At 43.5% G+C, this 25,310-nt stretch overlaps 1 protein-coding gene across 18 annotated transcripts in view; it reads left to right on the forward strand.

Moving 5' to 3' along the window:
• The window catches only part of CDC14B (cell division cycle 14B), a 102,106-nt gene extending 81,974 nt beyond the window's left edge, over positions 1 to 20,132 (forward strand). For 7 of the 18 annotated variants that reach the window (XM_056134857.1, XM_056134858.1, XM_056134873.1 and 4 more), the window contains 6 exons: positions 872 to 1,010; positions 1,381 to 1,540; positions 2,264 to 2,361; positions 12,296 to 12,412; positions 17,337 to 17,402; positions 17,698 to 18,382. In XM_056134857.1, the coding sequence (XP_055990832.1) occupies positions 872 to 1,010; positions 1,381 to 1,540; positions 2,264 to 2,361; positions 12,296 to 12,412; positions 17,337 to 17,402; positions 17,698 to 17,734 (617 nt within the window). In that variant the 3' untranslated portion in view covers positions 17,735 to 18,382. Of the gene's footprint in view, positions 1 to 871; positions 1,011 to 1,380; positions 1,541 to 2,263; positions 2,362 to 7,549; positions 7,695 to 12,295; positions 12,413 to 17,336; positions 17,434 to 17,697; positions 18,384 to 19,793 lie in introns of those variants that run through there. The other 11 variants (XM_056134859.1, XM_056134860.1, XM_056134869.1 and 8 more) reach the window with 8 other exon arrangements.
• The last annotated feature ends 5,178 nt before the right edge of the window (positions 20,133 to 25,310 follow it).

Genomic DNA, 25,310 nt, shown 5'->3' on the forward strand with positions numbered 1-25,310 from the left:
CTGTCTAAGCTTCTACCAGAATCCCCCTTAACCTCTACCTACATTCCCACCAACAGGCAACAGGTCCTGGCTAAGGGGCTGAAGCAATAGTACAGTAGATAAGCCACATGGTCAACCCGAGTTCAATCCCTGGTATCCCAGTATGGTTCCTCAAGTCCCCTCAGGAGTGATCCTGGAGTGCAGTCAGGAGTAAACCCTGAGCACCACTGGGTGTGGCCAAAACAAATCAAAAAGCACTGTCTTTTAAGTTCTTACTGACATATGCTTTAGAACTCATATCCTTTAATAGTTCTAGTTCCAAAGCTGTGTACACATTTTTACATACAGTTACAGTTACATGCCAATTTATGGGGCCAAAATCTTTGTAAATTGCGGTTTTCCAGAGAAGTAGAATCAATAGGATATGCTTATAGGTTTATTTGAAAGTGTTGACTCAGGTGAGCATACAACCTGCAGTGTGGCCTGGAGGGTGGGTCTGGTTTGAAGGCTGTTTGCTGTTTCAGCCAAGAGGAGGTGAGGACCAGTGTGTGTAAAGACTCTCCATAGGGCTACAGTGGCCTTTAGAACTTGAGACTCGTGTTCAGGGAAGTGGAATTATGGGAAGCCTTAAAAAGAAATTCCACCTGGTGGCTGGAGTGATCATACAGCTGGAAGGGCATTTACCAATTGCATTAGGCTGGTCAGGGTTCGATCCTTGGCATCCCATATGGTGCACTGAACACCGTCGGGAGTAATTCCTGAGTGCAGAGCCAGGAGTAACCCTAAGCATTGGCAGGTGTGACCCAAAACAACAACAATTCTCTCTGCCCAGGATCTTTGAGGACCTAGTGCCGCTTGTCTGATGGGTTTGGTGTGTTTCTTCCTTCCCTAGCTGGCCTTGGGCGCACAGGCACAATGATTGCCTGCTACCTGATGAAGCATTATCGGATGACAGCAGCCGAGAGCATCGCCTGGGTGAGGATCTGCAGGCCTGGCTCCGTCATTGGGCCTCAGCAGCAGTTTCTGCTGATGTACGTGCACAGAGAACGTTGTAATCACTCAGGAAACACACGGGGCTCAAAAAGAATGGGAAATGGATTCTTTTCTTTTCTTTTCTTTTCTTTTTTGCTCTTTGCGTCACACTTGGCGTTGCACAGGGATCACTCCTGGCTCTGCACTCAGGAATTACTCCTGGTGGTTCTCAAGGGACCATATGGGATGCTGGGAATCGAACCTGGGTCAGCCGAGTGCAAGGCAAACGCCCTACGTGCTGTGCTATCACTCCAACTCCTGGACTCTTTTCTTACTGTCCAGTGACAATAGATCCTCCAAGAGCCGAAAGCTGTTTGCGTGGATCTTTCTGGAAAACTCTATGTTCATGTTGTTATTTGAATGCTCTAGGAAACAGTCAAGCCTCTGGTTGGAAGGGGATTATTTCCGTCAGAAGTTAAGTGGTCAGGAGGATGGCAAGCACAGCGCCGCCTTCTCGAAGCTCCTCCTGGCTGTCGATGACATTTCCATCACCGGGGTGGAGAACCAAAACAAGCCAGAACCTGAACTGGTAATCACACTATCTCTGTCATGCAGTTTTCATTGTTTAAAATGCCTTTGAGAACTTTTTAGAGCATTGAAAAAGTTTATAGGTAAAAATAATAAAGTACAGTTGGAGGGATTATTGTCACTTAAAAAATAATTTTTTTTAACCCTCTTAGTACTTTGTTAAAACCAGTACATTGGTTTCTGTCCATAATACTAAAGTTGTTTCTTGACTCAGTTTGGTGCTGGTTGATAATAGAGGTAGATATAGGAGGTTCTTTCTAAGGATCTACTTACTTTTTCTCCGCCCCCCCCCCCCCCCCCCAGCTTTTTCCCATTTTGTGCCCAGCTTTTTCCCATTTTGTGACAACCCACTTAGGGAATCAGTTCTTCTCCAATGGAGAAATGAAAAGGGAAGAAATGAAAAGGTAGCAGTGTTCTTTGTATTATGTAGTGGGAGAGATTCTGAAATTTAAACAAAAGAGTGTAGAGTGTTTGTAATACTGAAAACCCATTGTACCTATTTACTGTAAATGCTGTATAAGAGAGTGCTTTGGGTTCTCTGAATGTCAGCTTGTAGTTGTCTTGAAAAATGACCCTTAGCCTTATTTGAAAATAGCAGAATGTTTAGCTGGAAGTTGAAGCATTTATGTTGCTGAATGTATATCTGTAGACAAATACCCGTTTTTGTGCAGTACTAAAATAATAAGCGTGACTTCAATCATTCACTGTCTCTTTCCTTACCCAGTACAGTGATGAGGATGAAATCAATGGAGTCACACAAGGTGATAGACTTCGGGCCCTGAAGAGCAGAAGACAGTCCAAAGCAAATGCTATTCCCCTCACGTGAGTACTTTCCTCCGAGTGGTTGGTGCTCTCTGATTTGTGTAGGAGTCCCTTAGTGAGCATCTTTCCCCTACATTTTTACTAGTTTGCATGCCTATTATGCCACCTTTAAATGCTTTGCTACATTATTTAAAATGTAGAGCAGTGGGTAGGGTGCTACCCTGCATATTGTCTCAGTCTTTGATCTCCAGCACCCTGTCTGGTCCCTGAGCCTGCAGGGAGTGATCCCTCAGCACAGAGCCACAGGAAGCCTTAAGTACTGCCAGGTGTGACCTTAAAACCAAAAAATAAATAAAATCTAAGACTTTTGCCTAAGAAGCTTCTTCTTCGCTTGCAACTTCACTGGTCTGTATAGATCAGAAAACAATCTTAGAGCTGCTTTGTCCCCGTGGATAATCACCATTGTGACATCTCAAGAGAGTAAGATGTGAACAACAGAGGACTATCCAACTGTAGTTATTAAAATCATGAATCTTTTCAGATTCAGCCCTGTATTACAGAAAGTCTGTATGGTGGTAACCTTATAGCAGTGCATTGTATTTTGAGGCAATGATGAAATAAATTAGGCCATATTTTTGTACTAGTATGTTTTAAAAATACATAAAAGTTTTAAGTAAAATTTTTTATTATATTACATGTATAATATATATAAACATACAATCTAATATGTGCCATTTTGTAGTTAGTATGTGTATTTCTGTTTCTATTTGTACTTATTTTTGTGTCAGTTTGGATTAAAAGACTTTTAATATCAGGGTTACTAGAAAAATAAATAGCTAATGTGATCAGTGAATATAGGAGATGAAATCTGACAACAAATTGAAATAATTGGAGAATTACTCAATTACCTAGGCAATAGGTATAATTATAAAAATAAAATTGTTTCAAACATTAAAAAAGAAGAAAAATATATAGAATAGAAAAACTTGGCCATTGTAAATCTCCCCCTTATAGTTTAATAAATGATTCTACTCGTAACACTGGATTCCTTTTTTATAATTACATCCATTTTCATTGTAAGGCAACGAATTTTCATTCTTTCATGTTACTGAAACTAGATTGTTCCATCCAATAAGGTTACTCTCAAATGCCCCTAATAAGGATATCCATTAAGGAACCAATGAAGTGAATAACTGCCAGTCAGAGCACAGTCATAGAACAAGAGATTTTCTTGGTAACTTTTCATTACTGCAGTTCTCAAGAAGAACTACACCCCGGGCATATATTGTCACGGGTTACATCCTGGAAGGGCTGGAGCAATAGCACAGCGGGTAGGGTGTTTGCCTTGCACGCAGCCAACCTGGGTTTGATTCTTCTGCCCCTCTTGGAGAACCGGCAAGCTACCGAGAATATCCCACCCACACAGCAAAGCCTGGCAAGCTACCCGTGATGTATTCGATATGCCAAAAGCAGTAACAACAAGTCTCACAGTTTATTGTGAGATGTTACTGGTGCCCACTCGAGCAAATCGATGAACAACGGGAGGACAGTGCTACAGTGCTACATTCTGGAAAGTTCCTAAAGACCCAAAGAAACAAGCAACACTTTCCAATAATTAGTGCCATGTGAATGATGTGAATATTGATTATTTGTATTTATTGACTTTTTAAAAGCACTGTTTTTTGTTTGCTTCACCTGAGATGTTACAGCACTTTTTAATTAGAAGCATATTATAGTCCCTTCAGTCATCTTCCTATTTTGCATTCCACCATTCAGATGGTGGAGACAGGTGGGCCCTTCTCTAACACAGGGCCTTAAAGCCTGTGTGGAGCCTGGCCCCAGGGCAGCAGGTTTGACGGGTACCTAGAGTTCTGCATACTCATGGGTTTCCGGAACTACCAGCACGGCTGTTGGGTACCGCCGCCATCTGAATTGGAAAGGCGTAGAAGATGAATTTAGTTAATGCCCTGATTTTGATTTTTTTTTTTTAACTTCTGTTTAGTCGTCACAGAGTTGGTGAATTCTGCATAGTCAAAAGTTATTGTTACCAGAAGTTTTCTTCATTTTTTTAAAACTTCCTTTGAATATTTATCTAGAAAATTTCAAATACTGGTGGTCTTTTCCAAAAAAGGTTGAGGCAGCAAAAAAGTTCTTTCAGAGTTAATAGATTTGTGGTAATATAAAATGTCCTCAGTGATGGAGCACACACTCATCTTGGAGGCCTGGGTTGGGTCTCCCCCAAGTGGTGATCATATCACCCACCACCCTAAGTGTAAATTTGTTGGAAGCCAGAAGATGACACTACGTACTATTGTATGGAACAGTCTAGTTTCAGTACTATAATGTATTCACCTTGATAAGTGATGGCTTCATAGAATGAAGGTTGGAGAATGATGGCTGAATCTATCTAAACAACAAAGACAGGGAGGGAAGAAGTGCCTCTCTGCCGTCATCTGTCTGGTTGTCCAGTTCTGCACACTTCTGCTTACCTGCTGAGGAATAAAGGATAAAGGATACTGGCTCTTTGCACTGAAGCACTCAGCTAAATCAAGGGAAATGGTTAAAGTGTTTTGTTTGTTTTTAAAATGAGGGTAGTTCAGATTCCCTATAATTGTAAAAATAGTGGAATAGTTCCCAAACTGCCCTCCTCCCAAATCACTTTATTTTTTCTTTTTGGGCCACATCTGGTGATGCACAGGGGTTACTCCTGGCTCTGCACTCAGGAATTACACCTAGCAGTGCTCGGGGGACCATATGGGATGCTGGGAATCGATCCTGGGTTGGCCACATGCAAGGCAAACCCCCTACCCGCCGTGCTATCACTCCACTCCCCCCAACCCCCAATCATTTTTAAAAACTTTTTAAAAAGTTTTCATTATTATAGTTAAGGTAACCTGTTTGTGATAGCAGTAATACCACCACCAAAGTAGGCCACGCTTTTAAAGGGAAGTACAGAATGCTAAATTTTTCAGTTTGTAATATGAAGACCAAACCTGTTGGGGAAGGGGGCCACAGAAGTGAGGGGCAGGTGCATTTAAATAAGTCACCGGATTGTTCTTCGTTTTCCTTTAAGTAAGCAGGGTTTTTCTTTTTTTTTTTGCTTTGTTTGGGCTCTTCAATCCATCTTGATAGGTGTAATGATCCCTGTTTTCACTTTGTTTGTGGTTACAAAGAGGAGAGATGGGGATGTTCTTCCCCTCCATAGTCCTTGTTTCTAGAAGAGTCCCAAAGAGTTTGGCAATGGATGGGTGGGGAACCCTGAACCCCCTCCCCTTCCACCAGCCCCCTGCCCCCCACCAACCCCCAACCTCCACCTACAGTTCAGGGCCCATCCCTGTGGATTCATTTATTGTGGGCAAGTTATTGTGTCCACATTTGGGGTCCAGACTTGTCATTGTGAACAAGTTATATTGCTTCCTGATTCCTTATCCAATATTTCTGTTGATTTTCATTTCACAAACTGTTAGTGTTTGGGAGACTTAATGTCTAGAAATTGTGAAAGTCACTTTCTCGGAGAGTCTGCCTGATGGAGACTCCCTTAGAGACAACAAAGCATACAGCACCCCAACCGCAATCTTCAGGACAGAGTGGCAAATGATTTCTGCTCAAATGATTTTGGTGGGTGTAGTAGCATCAGTCTTCTGGTTGTTTTTGCTTGAGTTGAAGGGGTTAATCAAGATGTTACATAAGGAGTATAGATGCATTCTATATGGGAACAAGGTAAGAATCTAGACATGATGACCTCTGACTGCTTTCTTTTTGGTGGTGGTGGAGTGGGGCTATTCCTGGCTTAGTGCTTAGGGGTTGCAAAACTGTGAGATGCCAGAGATAGAAACCAGCCTCCAGCATGTGGAGCTTGTGCTTGGCTTCCTGAGCTCTTTCTGGCCCCAGCTTGGATTTCTTAAACTCTCTGGAGAATAGTGTTTACAGGTTTGTACTCCAATATAGAAAACAATTTTTTGCCATGAGCTTTTACTAGAAGAACTAAAACAAATCTGTGTAATGCGGGCAATCAGACATCCAAGCCATTAAATAATGGCTGCGGGGCTAAGAGCTGGCTCAGCAAGTAGGGTGCTTGCCTCCCAGACGGCTGACTGGGTTCCATCCCCAGCACCACATACGGTCCCTGAGCCTCACCAGGAACGTCTTCTGAGTGCAGCGCTAGGAGTAAGCCCTAAGCACTGCTGGGTGTGCCCCCAAACAAAAAGAAAACAAAAATAACTGTTAAGTCAGTACCTGCAAATGAAATTTGGGATTGGGAAAAAAGTTCTGTAGGGTTTCTAGCCATTTTGGCTGATAATAAATATCAGGCTTCTGCTAATCAAAATAAGTTGGCTTTTTTGGTGGGAGGATCGAATGAGGTAGTGCAGGGTAACTTGTGGGGTGAGTGAGGTTAGACTCAATTTTAGGTTCAGCCTATTGTATCTGGCCCATAATGCTCTTAGAATGTGATGAGAGGGAGAGTAAGGGTGGTGTAGCACATCAGTCATTTCCGACTCCATCAGCAGAAGTTCCTAGGGCCTTTCTGTGCAGTCACAGACATTCCCACATGGCCACAGGTAGGCCTGGTCACTGGAGGGAGTTGCTTCTACCCCACTGTGAGTGGCTTCTCCTCACTGCTGCAAGTCAGACCAGAGGGTAGAAAAACACTGAAAGCTGAGTTGCTGAGTTGCGTAAGGGAAAAGGAGTACAAAAAAAAAAATAAATAAAAAAGCAGAGATAGTTTGATCATCTCAGTCCTGTTGCCCGCATGTTGTGTTCCTGCATGTCAGCATGCAGTTTGTACACACGTCTTGACAGTAGACGAGGCATATGGCCAAGCATGGCCCTGGGCAAGAGAGCAAGGCTGCCTCCAGGGGAAAGCTGCCCACTGTCTGTTCAGGACTCTGGTTTGCTTTGCTCACTCTCTCTCGCTCTTTCGGTCATTCAACTGAGATTCTCTGGAGAAATCTCAGCTGCAAGATTAGACTCCGATTGCTGTATCATATGATCATACAGGTCGGAGTATTTTTCAAACTAGAGATTTGATCTCTTACCACTGAATGTCAAATTTGCTTAAGTTAAAGAAAGTTATTATTGTTATTATTATTATTATTATTATTTTAGTTGTGCCACACTGGCGATACTCCATTCCTTATTTCCCATCACTTTGCAATACTGGATATCTAAAATTCATATGGGGCTTTACTTGCTGTTTTATTTGTTTTGGCTTCCCAATTTGAACATCTGTTCTTTCACCCGTTTCTAGATGTTCCCTAGCTGTGCTGGCCTCTGCCGTGGGTAGTGTTGTCATCTGGTGGATTGTCTGTGACTACATTCTCCCCATCCTGCTATTCTGTTTCGATGGTTTCAGAACACAGTAGCCCTCAGGACCCTGGCCAGATAGCTGCTGTGTAAGTGCTCCACTCCATTTCTCTACCCATGTTCCCCTCCGGTGTCCTGCATATTTCTCATAACGTATGTTTTTCTCACTCTCAATCTTTTTAGCTTGGCTGGTTTGCCTCCTTTCCGAAGTTGTTTTTATCGAAAGTTCTTGTTATCGAATCTTTTGAACTAATGTGGGTTGGTGATGGGAAGGGCCATTTTATTTGCTCCTTTCATGCGTTTTGTGTTAAGTTGTAGTTGATCTTATATGATTTTAACATAGCAATTTGTGAAGACATTGAAATTGTTTCCTTTCTTTATCCAGAAGAATTTAGTTTGGGCTAATTGGGTTGTTTTTCTTTCAATAATTGACTAACACATTGTCCCTAATTTCCTAGAGGAATATTGAGTGTATTCTTTCCAGCTTGCTATAAATCTTCTATTTTCCTACTGATTTTGTAGCCATGAGGTCTTAGTAAGCATTGCGTCCTGTTCTCTTGATTTTTTTATTGCTTCCTTCCTAAGTCTTCTGTCTTGGTTACACAGACTTTTCTCATCCCTTACTTTCCTTCCTTCCTTGTAGGGAATGCCATTATTAGTGCAACCTTTCAGGACTATCAGAAAGAGCCAGAGAGAACTTTCTGGTATTCATTTTCTTCCACAATAGCCCCTCGTGGCCTTATTCTCTGACATTCCCCCATTTTCCAGAAGGAACAAGCCTGCCTGGATTAGGTCATTACAGACAGACTTTGTATTCTCTTTATACTTTTTATTTAAACACATGAAGAGCAAAGAGATTTTTTGGCAGAAGAATGTGGTCAGGTGCTCACCAGGGAAACCTCTTGCTGAGCCCGGTGTATATGGTCACTGTCTGGGCTGCTCCTTTTGTCCTGGCTTCAATATATCCTCTGAAATCCTTTGGCTCCTATGTCAGTGCTTCTCTTTCAACTTGCATCTTAGACTTGGAAGTTACTAGGGGATAAAAAAAGTGTCTTCTAGGATCTCTGCCAAAGTAAAATTTTTGCTGCAAACATCTCTGGTACTTTGTGGTCTTGGTGTCTTTAGATGGCCTGGAAAGACTTGGAAATTTAGCGATGCCATTCTTTTTCTAAATCAAGGGAAGCATGTTGACATGTTCCCATTTATTCCTTCTTTTCTTGAATATCTTGTTAATTCAAACCTCGCATAAGCAGATGTTATGTTTCCGATCGAGATTATCCTTTACTTGTCCTTTACTTTTCTTAGTAAGCTTAGATTTCTATACATTGAGTTCTGAACGTCACAGATTTATTCTCATCTTTCCAAATGACAAAAAGATTTTAAACTGGTTGGGTTCTAAATGTCAATACTACTTAATTCTTGATAATACTGTTTTTCCAGAGTAAGTTTAAAAATCAGGCTGTTTTTGATATTCCTTAAAAGTATAATATTTTGGGGGCTAGAGCGATAGTATAGCAGATAGGGTGTTTGCCTTGCATGCAGCTGACCCAGATTCAATCCCCGGCATCCCATATGGCCCCCCCCAAGCACTGCCAGGAGGAATTCCTGAGTGCAGAGCCAGGAGTAACCCCTGAGCATCGCTGGGTGTGACCCAAGAAGTTAAAAAAAAAGTATAATATTTTTATGTTAACATTGACATTTCACACTGCGTTTCTGGAGCCAGAGTTACTTATTTTAACCTGACTGATGAATTTAGAATTTATAAAACAAAAGCTTTCAACGACAGTACAGAAATATAGGAGAGATTCTTTTTCCTGTTACTCTTTTTTGTTGCGGGGGAGCATCATGAACCACTGGTCCTCAGGATTAACTCTGGGTCCTGTCTGACATGCTGGGCATTGATCTGGTTCAGCCACATGCAGGACAAGTGCCAAGACCCGTGTATTGTCTATACAGTAATAGTTCCTACAGTGACCTTGTGAGGCCTTATCTGGGTCAGCATTATTGCCTTCACCTATGCTGGCCAGTAGCTCTGCATTACTTGACATGCATAGAGAGCACAAGTGCTATGTCCCCTCAGTGCTGCGTCAGTGGAGACAATACCTCCGTAAGGACACAGGTTTCCCAGCTCCTGCTCCCTCCCCCCACACTCCATCTCTCATCTCTCTCTTGTTTCTCCCAAGTGTCAATACTGCTTATATACCACAGGTCAAAGCATTTTGTAAGAGACCTGACATCTTAGTGTGCGTGGCTGTATTCCTCAGGTAATCCATACTATAATTTTTAAAAGTCCAAGGTTACCAGTATTCAAAAAAATCCTGTGGAAAAGATTGTGAGTTGTACTTGGGCAAGGAATTAAAAGAAGAACTGAGGATTCTGTCAGGGAAGGTGGACAGGAAAGAGAAGGTAAGATAATAGTGCTCTGTAGAGCTGCATGCTGGCTGGATTTGGAAAGCAGAAGTAGTCTTTCACATTTCCCACTGGTAGAGTGAATATTTCACGAGTGCTTATCAGCTGCTCCCAAAATTTCTTTCAGTATAGGATGTCAGAGGCAATACAATTGTGGGTTCTCCTTTACAGATGCATATCCAGTAGCTGTAATAACTCCTGTTACTGCAAATGTTAGATGGGTTGAAACTTACTGCTTGAATCATGCATTAGAAATTTTATATAAACTTTCAGATTTCCATGCAAATTTATATTCTATTATTTTATTGAGAAGTTAAAGATTTTTTTAGCCTAAATGTTGAATTGCAATAGTATCTCTCAGTTTGGTAATTAACTGTTTTAAAATCAGGTGCATTGAAAAACCAGGACCTAAATTTTAAGTAGGAAAATATATTGGCATTTGTTTTTTTCTCTCATCGATGGTTTTATAATATGGTAGTTGTTTGCATGATGGCTATAAATGTCCTCAGGTTATTTGAAAAATAGATGTTACACTCCCACTCATACCTCTCCCTTCCCCAAGCCAAGAGCAGGTGCCTCAGTTTCTTCATTGTGACTGGAGATAAGAACCAGGAACCTCCTGGCCTCAGCTACTCCTCCCTAAGTCTCTCTGAACCGATGGTTGGGAAACTGCTGTAGAAGCATCTAGGGCTTATTTTTGTTCTTATTTATGAAAAGTTCTAGATACAGCTTTCAAGAGAGATTACTGGCTATTGTGCCTCCTTGATATTGTCCGCCAGAACATTAAACTAAACTGTTTTCCGGGCAGAGGGTGCTTCATCATAGTGTGTCTTCACCGACATCTCTGTCTGTATTTCACCTCTGTGATGGTGGGGTTTTGTGAGACACGCTGACATGAGCAGGGCTTGTTTGTGGAGGGCCATATGCCTTCTGAGCCTGGAGATGGTTTCCCAAGTCTTCCAGAAACAGGAGATGGATTTTTGTTCAGAAAATGAACAAAAGCAAGGGCTCGGTATGTGCATTTGTCCTGCCAGTCTCTCTCCTTCTTGAAAACCATTGACCTTCTGGAGCTCTTGGTGTTCATCTGACTCAGGCCAGTTTTGTAGGATTTTATGGTGCAACTTTGGTTATGTTGTAATTTGATAAGGATTTCTTAATATATGCTGATAGCCTGGCTTTTAAAAATTAACCTTTAAAATTTAACTTGAGTGATGGCAACAGAGGCAGAGGAAATAGAACTGTGAGAGTTCTAAGGCCATTTTTCTCCTAAGAGCTGGATCCTCCTTAAGTCTCACATTTATTTCGGGTATGGTACAATAGGTATGTTGTGTACAGCTTAGCAGTTCAGACATTATTTCTTGAACAGTTGAAGATCTTTGGATGTTTTCTGTTGTTCTTGGGATGATTCAATGAATAAGTAACAATACCCACTGTTTATAAACAAGACATTCCACATGGACTTTATCTGAAAGCATTCTGTTTCATGAATTTACCATATGGCACCCTATTACCATAAGCATCAGATCCTGGAGATTTAAATTGAATGAAAGCAAGTCTCAGAATTTTAACAGGTTCACTTATATGTTAGTGGTATTAGAAGAGTTTAGTGAGTAGTTACAATCATAGCAAAGTTCAAGTTTGCTTGAACATATTTTAAAATTTTCAAGTGTTAGAGCCGTGGTGATAGTACAGTGGGGGGGGCACTTGTCTTGCACACAGGTGATCTGGGTTTGATTCCCGGTGTCCCAAATGGACCCCTGTATTCACAGAAGTGACCCCTGAGTGCAGAGGCAGAAGTAAGCTCGGAGCACTGCTGGATATGGCCCAACAATAACAAAATAACAAAAATATTGAAGTGTTATGTGAAATCAGTATTGATTTGGTATGTATTATATACATTTTTCGCTCTGAGAAGTCATTATCTTTTAGCTATTTATATTGTTTAGAATTGGAGGACTGTGATTTCTTGTGTTTATGACTAGAATTCTGAGAATCTTGACCAATCGATTTCTTTGTTGTGGGAGCTGCTTAAAATGCCAGTACTTTGCTTTACAAAAACATGGAAATGATATCTTGTGTGGCTGTCTCAGGGAACAAGATGCTTCCTTCCAAAGATCATGTTGTGACATGTATTTCTGAGCTTTTTGACAAATGTGAAAAAAAAAATCTTAGCCAGGTCTCAGTAAAATAATTTGCACTAATGTGCAACAACACTTTCCTCTGTCATTATTTCATCATTTGTTTCAGTGAATATAATCTTTTTTTTTCCAACTGTTTTCAGAGTAATCCTTCAGTCCAGTGTTCAGAGCTATAAGCCATCTGAACCTAACATTTCTGGCAGTACAGGCATTACTCAAAGAACCACCAGATCTGCTTCAAGAAAAAGCAGTTTTAAAAGGTGAGAATCAGTTCTTCCTCATCTAAGAAGTTTAATACTGGTTTCCAGTTCAGTCTTCTGGACATTGAAATGAAGATAAGGACTTCTCTGGGAAATGAATCAAATGTGTTGGAGTTGTTCATAATCTAAGAAAATCTGGTCATTTTACTGCAGGATTTTATCGTGTTTTGATTTTTAGAGATGTTTTCAACACTGCGAACAAGAGGATGTTCTACTATTAAGTTCCTGACTTCAGAATTTCCAAGACTCTTGACAGAACACAGAGGGAATCTTTGGATCTGTGTCGAGCTCGAGCATATTTGTTGGAGAGAGGGGACAGAGTACCAGGCATCCTGTTCTGCCTGTACCTTTGCCAGATATAACTTTGATATTTGCAGGTGAATTAAACTGAACAGTTCAGATGGATGCAGTCTGCTGATGACAGTCTGTGTGGACAGGCTTTAAGTGGAGAGGGTCTTTTCTCTTTGCAGGAGACTTGCTCGGACTTCTCTTCTGGTGGAAAAGGAACTGTCCCCTTGACCGTAGACCACTCCCATGGGTTGTTTCTAGACTTTGAACCCAGCATCTTGCACTTCCTTCATGAGCCAGAATGTAGACACACTCTTTGACCAAGTGCAGCATTTAGCCGTGTCTTTGGGTATACACTGAGTTGAAGGCAGACTTGCTATTTTTATCCTCTTCCAAATGAGATCTTTGGGGTTGGGGGCAAATAAGCCATCCCCCATTCTTGCACTGTTCCATTTGGGGGGATCTTTGCCTGTGACCTGTGTTGCCCTCTCTCTGTTTGATGTTCTGTGCACTCGGCACCACATTTCAGAATAGACCGCAGGTGGGACAAGACTTTGCAGAATGTTCTTTGCAATTTCACCAGTGGTTTTTTTTTCTTTTCTTTTCTTTTAGCTCACAACCCATAGGTTCACTTGGGGGACCCTGTACTGCTGGGGCCAGTCCAGGACTCTGCTGTACGTGGCCTGTGTGCTTGCCTTTGAGCCTTTCCTTAGTCCTTTGAACTTCAGTACGCATCTGTCTTTGGGACTTTAGGCTCTCAGCAATCTGTTTATCTCAGAACAGCCCATGGCAGTCCTTTGGGCCTTTGTGTTTTATGTTTGTTCTGGGCCTCACCTGGCAGTGCTCAGGCTATGCCTGGTTCAGTGCTCAGGAATTGTTCCTAGTGGTACTTGGGGGACCAGGTGGTGTTTGGGTCACACCCAGACCTCCAGGATACAACTGCTTTGTACTTTGCTTTCTAAAGAGTCATCAATTTTTCTGCTTTTCTGCTTTGCTTGATTCAATTTTCCCATTTTTACTTACATATAAATAGATTGGGCTGGAGCTATAGCACAGCAGGTAGGGTATTTGCCTTTCACGCGGCCGGCCCAGCCAACCCAGGTTCAATTCCTCCACCCCTCTCAAAGAGCACTGCAAGCTACCAAGAGTATCTTGCCCACACGGCAAAAGCCTGGCAAGCTACCCATGACATATTCGATATGCCAAACACAGTAACAAGTTTTCACAATGAAGACATTACTGGGCCTGCTCGAGCAAATCGATGAACAATGGGAGGACAGTGACAGTGACAGTGACAGAAATAGATCAGTGCTTCTTTGTAAAAAGGAAAATGCAATGGTCTATGCAATAATTGAAAACAGCTAAACATTGTGAAGTCATACTCTAATTTTATCAATGTACAATACACTATTCTAATTATAGGTCACTGTCACTGTCATCGCGTTGTTCTTCGATTTACTCGAGCGGGTGCCAGTAATGTCTCTGTTTGTCCCAGACCTGAGATCTTAGCAGCCTCTCCTTGCTCATCTTTCCAACGTTCAGAGGCTCTTTCAGTGTCAGGTTATGTTATTTATAACAGGTCTCATTCCTAATTATAGGTACATTTCTAAATAGTTATAGGTACGTTTCTATTTATATGGAGTTTTTTAAAAACTGCCGTGATATTAGTGATTCTTCTGATTCGTAGACCCTTGAGGGCTTCATTATTATTTTTCTTACTTTCAGATTATTTATAATATATGAGAATATTTTAACTTTGGTCATTTTAGGTGAATAAATCTATTCAAAATCCAAGTAGAGAACTGCCATAAATAATGCCAAGATTAGACATGTTGGATGAACATACTAATTTTCAGCATAAAAGAAGTTTTTCTTTTATAGTTGAGTGTGTTTGGCACATTTAATTCAGTTTTCTCTACTGGACTTCATGTCCCTAGAATTGGGGACAGAGACCCCTCCGGACCAGGTTCCCTTAAGGAGCTGGGCATTGAGCAGCTTTTCCATCTTGGTTTTGCCTGGCTGATGGCGCTGAGCATCTGCCCTGCCCCAGCTTGCATTCCTAGAAGGACTGAGCAGGGATCAGGATGCATAAGCTGGGCTGAATATTGAAATGGTCCAAAGCAGTTTCCAGTATCTTGGCCTGTGTTATAAGCAGCAGGTCTCCTAAGTGATGGGAGGAGATGAGCCATGAGAATGAGTGTACCCACTGACCTTTGCAGCTCTGAGGTCCTCCCACTTGGAGACGCCTTCACAGGGCACCACCACAGCTCCTGGGGACAGGGCCCGGGAGGTAGGCTCCGTCCCCAGCTGCAGACTGGTTGGGATGGCACAGCCGGCAGCTTTCTTCTTCCTGGTTTGGATTCATTTTTGGTGGGTGCACAGTGAGCGGATGAACATGTTTGTACAAAATATCATGAGTTAAGATTGTTGAGTCATTTAAAAGACACTATCTAGAAGTCTTGTGTGTGAATGAGCAAAGCAAAACAGAAGAGTCTGCGTCTTGCCAGAAGCTGTTCAAGGACTGGCTGCTGGTTCGCCACCACTGCTGCCTGGTAGGCCTTTTCCTTTGCAGGTTGATGTTCTTCCCTTACCATCGACATGATCTTCATCATTGTCACAGTCCTCTTTATCCTTCTCCTCGTCCTCCTTCTTCTCCTCCTCCATACTGATACTGCATAGGAACTGGACCTTTCATCTCTGTATTTTTTTCTTGTGAGAAGATCTCACAAGTACTTCTGGCTACAGTTTTTTGTTTGTTTGCTTTTTGTTTATAAATATATATATATATATATATAATATATATATATTTAACTGAGATGCTCTGTGACTCTGGAGAACTTGCCCACGAATACACTCAGAGCACAGTTATTTTGAGACTGAATATTCAAGTCTTGTATATGGCCTTGTTTTGAGAAGACACCACTGTGTCTGTGGTGGCAGGCTATAGTTTTCTTGTGTATCCTTGAGCACATGCCAAATCGAAATCATTGTGACAAGCCTATGTAGGGACAGGTGTGTGGTGGCATGTGTGGCACTGAAGTTGTGATTATACTTCATCCCTTTCTTGGGCTCAGAGAAGCCAGAGACTCAGTGTTCTCTTTGAAGTTCGGCTAAGCCCTGTGAAGAGTGACTAACTGCCCGCCTCATTTCATACCCTTTGATTCAGTTTGGCACACCTTAGTACATGCTGGCTTCTGGATGCTTAGGCTGTTTCTTTAGGATTATCTTTGCTTTCTTTCAGAAAATAACAAATCCATTTTCAGAGAAAACTGTTGTGTACAGGTGCTTTTCTGTTGTTTTGGGGCCACGCCTGGCGGTGCTCATGAGACCCTGTATGATGCCAGGGGTCAAACTCAGTTCGGCCATGTGCCCGGCAAGCACCCTCCCCATGGTCCTGTTGCTCCAGCCCCAACAGTGCCTATTTTCATTCCAAGGTGCATTGCAGGCTCTTTTCTGCTCTACCTTCAAATTAACCTGCCGTCCAGTGCTTTGGGCTATCTCTTATAGGCATTACTATCATAAGGGAAGAGAAGTACTGAAATCATGAGTTTTATCAAAAGGCCTTCAGTTGGGGACTTAAGACACATTTAGGACTTCTAGGGGCTTGTTTTCTTATTCTAAGCTTGCAGTGATCGTTCCTGTCACAGTTTCTTGACACTTAGAGCAGCATTTCTCAAACGGGGGCCTCCTGTCAGACCCCACAATATTCCAAGGTCACATATCTGGGCCACAGCACAAGTCTTGGGACAGGAGGAACCAGATTTGTAAGATGGCCACAGTGAGGAAAAGGTCTCAAAACATTGGCCCCTGCTGTCAGTCCACACCGTCTGGGCTCTGACCTTTTGAGAGTGGCATGTTATCTCTAGAATTGCATCGATGTCCAAGCCTTGAAAGGTTCTGTCTAAATATTCTTTTTTCCCCCTCTTTTTAATATGGATTGCCTTTTTTACCTTTTAGATTATTAACCTTCTTTGACATTCCAGCTGTTTTCCTGCTTGTCTCCTCACTAACTGAACTTGCCCTTTCTCTAGTGCCTTGTTGGGCTGTTACAGTTAAAGGGGAGTGCGCCAAGAACATCTTCAGACAAGGAGGGTCCTTTCAGATTGGGATTTTTTTGAATTCCTTTTTCTCTGAAAGTTGCTCTTAGTTGAAAGTATATGAAGAAATGAATTTGGGAAGGAGAAAATAAGAGTGAGAGAAAGTGCATGTGAGAGAATATGAGGGGGAGAGAGAGAGAGAGAGAGAGAGAGAGCACTGACTTCTGAGGAACAGCAACAGGTTCTGGCTAGGGTGTGGCCGGGGCTGGCTTCGTGCCCCAGGGTTATGTTGGTACATGTCAGTGTGTGTCAGTGTGTGTTGGTGCATGGAGGTGTGTGTTTGGTGTATGTTGGTGCATGGAGGTATGTTGGTGCTTGCTGGCATGTTAGTGGTGTTGGTGTATGGGTGTTAGTACGTGTTAGTATGTGTTGGTGTGAGTCTGTGTGCTGTTGCATGTAGGTGCATGTTGGTTGGGCCATCTTTTCCCAACCTGGAATCTGCTTGAGGTGCCAGAATTTTTTCTGTGACTTGAAATCCTGCCTTTGGAAATAATCTGGTAACATTTCTCTATCTTTTCATCTTTCTACTTTTCCCACAGCCTGATTGCTCAGAGGGAAAGAAGGAAAAGGAATACTTTGCGACAAATGCCCTTACTGGCTCTATGGTACTCTCACTGCCCTGCTATTTTGTCCTCCCTTTAAGACTGTTATTTTTTTACTGTTTAAAGAATTTCTTTGCAGAACTGAACCATTTTTCTGCTCTGCCTTTCTTTCCTGTTTGTCTTTGCTTTATGATTGGTATTGTACTGTTTTTCCCAAGTTATTTGTCATGAAAACGTACAAGAGTATATACTTTTTAGCATGTTGATATTTTTAGTATGTTGCCTTCCTTATCTTTGATAAACTGTACAGATCATTTGAAAACCTTTGTGGTAAAAGTCTTTTTTTTCCCTTCTGTAGTCCCACCATTTCAAGGACTAAAACAGTCTTGCGTTAAGTACAAACCTGTGACCAGAAGTGAAGATTCTGAAAACTACTGTGGGACGTTATTAGCACAAAACCGAATTGCAAAAGCCTTAGATGCTTTCCACCTAAGAAGTTTATTCAACGGAGAAAATGCCCATTGGAGTTTCAATAACGGAATGAGTTTGGGTACAGACGAATGACTTGAAGGCGGCCCAACTCCCCTTTTATGGAAACTCTCAACAAACAAGCTGGTGTCCAGTTGGCCTCAGGTGCTCACTGGAAGCGCTGCTCAGATTGTGGGCTGAGTGCCAGTGGGAGTGGGGAGCGAGTTCTGCTGATGCCAGTCTTCTAGCTGCTGGCCTTCCGAGGGACCCCCTTAGGGAGGTGTTTTACTTATTTATTTTCTGTTCACCCTGTGTCAGAGTTTTAAAGGAGGAAACTGGCATTAGAAAAATGAGACGTTTATAACTTGATAGTGTTTGCTTTCATGGTCTTCCCATTAACGTCTGTGATGCTGTGCAGTGGCCCCCACATTGCTTGTCTCCCCAGACAGTGCTCCAGTAACAAGAGGCTGTGAAAACCCCGTGGAAATCCTACGTGTATGGTACCAAGTTGTACTTTGGAACCGAAAACTTGGAAAAGACTAGTCATGGGGACTTCAGAAGACAGAAAAGGGAGGCGGGGGTGGGGGTCGGGGGCTGACCTCAGTGCTGTAGAGTAACAAGTCAGAGGGAACACTGAGACTGCCTGGTCAAACAGATTAACGCCACAGTGTCCTCTTGGCATAGTTTGAAGAAAAATAAAAAATGGCGTTTACCTTTGGACCCAGCACTCTCCGATAACAGTTGCTTTTAGAAAGAAAAAACACAGTTCCAGCTTTATTTGGGGTCTTTCCCTATGAATTTGTGGATTTGTTGTCATGTGATGTGATCAGCCTAAGGCTATTCACGCGCCCTTTGATTTAAGTAACAGTTATAGTAGCATCTGAATTTCAGTTGTTTGTAAGTAAGAAACTCACAGGTTGCCTTTGGTTAGGGAGTACAGTTAGCAACTCCTTTTGTAGAGTGCCTTTTCCCCTCAGCCCCACAGAGCCAGAGTCTGCTATAACGCAATCTCTCTCTGTCTCTGTCTCTGTCTCTGTCTCTCCTCCCTTCCTCCCCCCTCTCCTTTTCCCCCTCTCTACCCCTCCCTCCTTCCTTTCGTTCCCCCTCCTCCCCCCTCCTCGTTCCTCTTTTCTCTACCCCCTCCCTCTCCTCCCTCCTTCTCTCTCTCTCTCTCTCTCTCTCTCTCTCTCTCTCTCTCTCTCTCTCTCTCTCGTTATTTGCTGCTAAGAAAAACTTGGTCCCCAAGGTAAAGAACATTTTGCAGTCCCCTTGGTCACATCCTTAATTAGAGAATGCTTTTGGTCATTAACCAGTTTTCACCTGTCCTAGCTTGGAAAGTTGGGGATAAGAGCAATTGAGCAGAGGCAAGACCTACACATTACCAGTTGGCCCCAGATAAGGCTGTGGGTAGTTGACAGAACAAAGCTGCCTTTTTTTTTTTAAACCTGTGAAGACTGCATAGTGGTTGGAATAAATTCTGTGGGTGTACTTGGGAAGCTGTGGCTCCATTTTGGTGTCACCCGTTTGAAGGGAGTGTGGGAAGGCCACTGTAGTGGGGGGAGGACTTTGCCTCCTCCGAACCAGTGCTTGTATTCAGAGTGAAAGACTCACTTGCCTTGGAGATGGCCCTTCCCTGGGGTGGAAGCAGAGATGGTGTTCCAGTCAACCGCATACGCTGGGAAGCAATATTCAGTAGATAAACCAAGCCCAGGCATACACTATGGAATTCCCAGGGCACACCACCCGCCCCCCTCCCTTTGCATGTATCTGTCAAGGTAGAGTCTTGAATCAGAGAGCTGGGAAAACCAAGCCCATCAGAGTGTAGCTGTCTGCCTTTCTCTTTCCTAAGAGAGATCGAGAACACTGCTGACTCCTGCAGCGCATTGACTGTTGGCCACTGGACATAAGTGAAACATTTGGACTTGAGTGTTAATCCCAACTTTTTCTCATACATATTGCCTTTTTGTTTTGACTGCTCATTTCCAGATAGAATTGCTGTCAGATACTTGTATTTCCTGGTCTTGTTGAAAGGATTTCTAGGAAATGGGATTTGATAACCTTGTAACCCAGAAGAATTGGCATACTGCCTCCAGAGCTGCTTGGGTCTGGGGAATCTGGGGCCTGACTCCAGGGATGCCTCCTGCTGTGAATCAGATGGACACTCCCCTTCTCCCCTCCACACCTCAAGTGCAACTTCAACATACCCAGAATCTTGCGCGATTTGAAATTCTGAGTCCTGGTTCCAGATCTTGTTGCTGTTGAATGGGAAACAGGACATGTCGGATGGAGAGAGCCGATCCACTTATGAGCCTTAAATAGCTTTGAAAGTACACCCAGAGAGTTTCCATTGGAATCAGATTTAAAAATGAGTATTTTTAGGTGCCCTTGGAGCTTTTCGGGAACTCGAATCAGCATGCCCGGAACCTCCCACAGGAAGGGTGTCTGCAAAGTGAGAGAAGGAAAAAGGTATCTGGTGCCCAGCTAGGGTCCAAGCAAGGCTCAGGTCCAGCAGCTGCACTTGGTCACTGCTGCGTCTCGTGCCACACACTGCCCATCTGCTCCTGGGTCTCTCTACTCTCCACTCGTCTTCCTCTGCTGTTTTCTTCTCTCCGCAGGTTTCTTCTACCTCTTGTCTTGGGCCCAGACACAATTGGTTCTCTAGTGTTTCATGGATGTCTGTGTTGGTGTTGGGAGCCGTGGGACCGGCCCTGCTGGGGGTCATACCCGGGGCCTCCCAGCCTCTGCTGGGATCAATGCCCAGGGTCTGTGGGGGCACATGTGCTGCTTTTGTTGTCTGTTCTGAGTAGCTTGGCAGTGTCTCTCCAAACACTTTTCAAAGTAATTGTTGCATTTTGGGAAGCAGTGCTCAAAAACGGGTTTTAGAAATATTCAAACACAGACCACAGGGGCCAGAGTGATATGATGGGTAGGGCACTTGCCTTGCTCATGGCTGATCTAAGTTCAATCCCCAGCATCTCATATGGTCCCCCGTGCACCCCCAGGGTTCTGAGTACAAAGCCAGGAGTAACTCTTGAGCATTGCTGGGTGTCACTCCCCCCTCACCCCTGCAAAAAAAAAATATTTTTTTCCCCCAAAAAACAGGCCAGAAAGAAAGTGTTGCTGCTAAGGAATTTGCCTTGCATGTGGTCAACCTAGTTCAATCCCTGGCACCCCACATCGTTCCCCAAACACCACCAGGAGTGATTCCCTGAGCACAGAGCTGGAAATAAGCTCTGAGCACCACAGGGTGTGGCCCCCAAACAAACAAAAGTAGTCTTTGATTATTTTCTCCTTAGCCTACCTTGGTGGGGCTGCCCATCTCCCACATCTGTCTTCTCCACGTTGGCAAAGTGGAAATTCTAAGATGTGTTTTAAAAACTGGACAACACATCTCCATGGTATAGGAAATTACCTCCTTAATTGCCCAGTAGAATTAACCAACTGAGCAGATTTGTTTATCTGGTTACAGCATTGCAATTTTATATTAATAATTTGCAGACTTTGACCTACACTCATGTACAGATTACATTTTAAAATGTAACTGATGAATCAGTATTTGATCTATCATTGTCCTGATTTTTTAATCAAAATGTATATTTCTAATCATTTTATAAAGCTGAGAAATGGTTGAATGATTGTTTATTTTCTTGAAGGTATTTTTAAGATAAAGCTTCAATATAGGCCTGGAAACTTTGCTATCTAGGTAGTTTGATATGTTGTTGCATTGAAAATCTTGTGTATTGTAACTGGTTTTATACAAATATGACTAGTGAAAATTGTATAATTATAATCATGCAATTAAAAGTATTACAGCCCTTTTGGTTTGTTGAATTTACTTGCTGGCTCTTGGAGTCGTGACACTTGGAGGCTAAATGCGAAGGAAGAGCATCCCCTGTAGTTTTCTGGCGCAGCTGTAGTAAACAGGACAGAGTGAGGAGTGGTGAAGAGCTATACAGGCTGAAGCACCGTCTTTGCATGCAGAAGGCTGGAGTTCAACTCGAGGGCCCTTTAGCACCCCCTGCCCCAGCACTGCCAGGGACAGTCCCAAAGCTGCTAGTTGAGAGTTGCCCCTGAGTACCATTGGGAGTGAGCCTCCAATATCAAATAACAATTTTTTCAGTTCTGGGGGCTGGAAATCCAAGATCAGATCATCTGCTGGATTGGTATTGACTTCCTGTGTCCACACCTGGCCTTTACTTTCTGTGTTCCCACTCCTGGTATTCCCTCCCATCTTCTTGCCCTTATTCTCGGGCCCTAGTCAGATTGGATTCAGGCCCACCACAGGGACTATTGGATTTAATTACCTCTGTCAAGCCCTTGATTACAACTAGTCACATTTTGAAGTACCAGGGGCTTCGTGTTAAGAATTCGGCGGAGGACTGTGGGGTTCAGTCCACAGTAGCATTCCCAGGCCCAGCTTTGATGCTACATTACACACATCTTCAGCTCCAGCAATGCGATGAGCTCACTGTCGGGACACAACACTTCTAAGGAGTGGTGGCCAGGCCCCTACTCTGCCCCTTCTGACCCCATGGCTAGCAAAGGATAGCAGTTTGGGGCAGTTCATCCGCCCTCTCGGTGTTACTGTTTCTGGCACAACCTGGCAGTTTTAATGCCTAGTGTCATGCAGAGATTGAATCTAGGAAGCAGGAGTCTTCCTGGGGTGTATCCTGTACCCTTCAGTATCCCAGAGACGTACATTCTGATCCATGCTGTTTTCCAAGTCCAAACCCAAACCCACACCCACTCTTTACCCTAAACTTAAGCAAACACATTGCCAGCCCTGCCTGTTGCTGAACATGGATGCACTACCCTCCACAGTTGGGCAAACAAAGTGGGCCATGCCGCCCTCCTGGGGCACTGTTTGTAGGTAAAAGTAAGTAAATTTCCAGACGGTTGTTGAGGAAGGGGCAGGGAAAGTCTGGGAAGCTCTGATTTAGCCAAGGAACAGAGGCTGACCCTGGCTTATGTCCCCTCTTGCTGACAGGCTGTTACGGAGCAGCCTGAGTGCCATGTCTGTGAAGGAAAGCAGGTCTGAGTGCCATGTTCTGTGAAGGAAAATGGACCTGGGGCAAGACCCAGATCTTCCAGGGATACCCCTGGCCTTTAGACACTTGCTCTCTTTAAATGCTGTCATTGTCCTGGCCATGCCCCTCTGCCACCAGATCACGGGTAAGCCCCTCTGCTTCCATTTCTTCAGCTGGGAGTAAAAAGAAAGATATTCAGTGGCTCGTAGCACTTGCCAGACTGGCAACAAATGTGAATCTGTGATCCAGACCCCAGTGCTGCTGCTGGTACTGTGGGCCAAAACTCACCCAGGAGGAAGTGTCCAAAGACCCCACCCCATCAAAAATGGCAGGCCCAGCCACTGAGGAGCCCCAAGGGGGGAAGCTCAGTCCTGGAGCTGTGTATGTGCTGATGCCCTGATCATCCAAGCAAGGAAGAAATAAGGATTTCTTAAAGATTCAATGAGAAAATGAAATGTAGGCAAAATGCTTCTGACAGTGACACATAGCTTTCAGTAAATTAACTTTTCATACATTTTATATCTTTCATCCACTTCTGATCACTGGTACCTGCAAGATAATTTCTTGCAGGTATGATGGTTTTGTTTTTTACAAACTTTAAGCCCGGTGTTTTAAAAAAAGTTCAATGAATTATGAGATAGTTACAAAGTTTTCATGGTTTTCAGTCATACAATGACACATCCCCTCCACCAGTATACATTTCCCATCACCACTGTCCCCAGTATCCTTCCTGCCACCCCACCCCCACCCCCTGCTTCTGTGGCACACAATTTCCTTCTTACTCTCTACCTTGGGTAGGCCCAGTGATTTACAAAATACTATTGATAATGGGTTTCATGCATGCCATGTTCCAAATTCCTTCACCAGAGGGTGCCCCTTGGCTGTTTGCTTGCTACCAGTTCCTAGTGTTTTCAAAGAGGTCAAGTGTGTTTAAACATTTGAAGGGAGAAACTCGCACTAAGAAGGGCGAGTCTCTGGAGAGTGGATTTTCAGAGGGAGGGATGAGTTGCCATGACATCCCCTTTAAGACACGCTCTGTTCATTACCTCCAAAACCTCCCTCCAAGCCCTCCCTACAAACTCTCCCTTGACTCTTTGTAAAACTAATGATAAGTGCATAGTGTTCAGGTAAAATAAGTTGAAAGGGGCTAGAGAGCACAGTAGGTGGGTACTTTCTTTATACATGGCTAACCCAAGGTTTCTGTTTTGTTTTGAGCCACCATAAAATACAGTTACAAAGCTGATCAGTCATAGTGTTCCAACACCCATCCCTTCATCAGTGTACATTTCAAGTTTGATCCCTGGCATCCCATATGGTGCCCCGAGTACCACCAGGAGTTATCCTTGAGCACAGCTAGATGTGGCCCCCAAAAACCAAAAGATAAAATAGATCCAGTTATGGGCTTATGGCCTGGTGTGGTACTAGCCTGGGGGTATCACTGTCTGCTGCTTTCATTTCCCTTGCCCCCGTAGCCAGTGAGATATGGCTGCCTTGAAGCAGCATGGTGGGACTGTGTTACCAACAGCTGATGTTGCCAGACGTAACAAGAGCTCAGAACACCTCATAGACTCCTGTGGGAGAGTCTCCCACTTCCTGCTGTTGAAACACTACATTCCTCAGTGTTAGCTGTTCCTGAGGCTGGATATTTCTTTAGGATAATTCTCACAACCGGCATTTTAAGCTATGCCACACTTAAAAGTGTCTGATGTACACTGCACCCAAAACAGCTTAGTGTATTTGTCCAGCACATGGGATCTTACCCAAACCTGGGGTGCAGATCGGCTCTGCTACGTATTAGCTACGGGATTTGGGCCGGGATGATGAGGATTTGGTTTAGAACAAGCACATGGCATATACTAAGAACCACAAATATTGTATTGTAAAATTATTAATAACAGTATTGCCTTTATAGCCTTCCCAAGGACTGACAAGAGAGTTCTCTGGGCTCTGCCTGCTCCTGGGCCCCGTGTGGGGAATCCTCTATCTTAGCCCTCCTGATGATTCCTAATGGAGGTATTTTGTCCTCTAATTGGTCATTAACAGTATGCCTCCATTGTTTTTCTCTGCCTACTGGGACAGTCATTGGACCTTTCTGGGAAACACCCACCAGAACCCTGCCAGACAGCTCACAGGGAATGTTGGTGGCACCTTAGCCGTGTTTCTTGGACTCTAACTGTGTCTCATGTCTCTGCTAGCAAGTCTGCATGGCCTTGACATGTTTCTGGATGACGGGTACTCCAGCCGCACTGAGATGCCCAGGTAAGGAGACCCCACCCAGCAGGGCCAGACTCCAGGTCAACGTCACATCTGGGCCCACTGGGCTGGACCCCTCTAGTTCCTCCCTGGGTCAGATGTCATTTTTTCCTTTAGGTGCTAAGGCTCAAACCCAGAGTTTCACACATTCAAGGCACGAGTTTTGTGCCTAGCTCTGCATTATAGACCCCTCAAATGTCATTTGTAAATGGGGCTAGGCTTT

Source organism: Sorex fumeus, unplaced genomic scaffold, assembly GCF_029834395.1.
Source record: "Sorex fumeus unplaced genomic scaffold, SorFum_2.1 ptg000109l, whole genome shotgun sequence".
Classification (NCBI taxonomy): Eukaryota; Metazoa; Chordata; class Mammalia; order Eulipotyphla; family Soricidae; genus Sorex; species Sorex fumeus.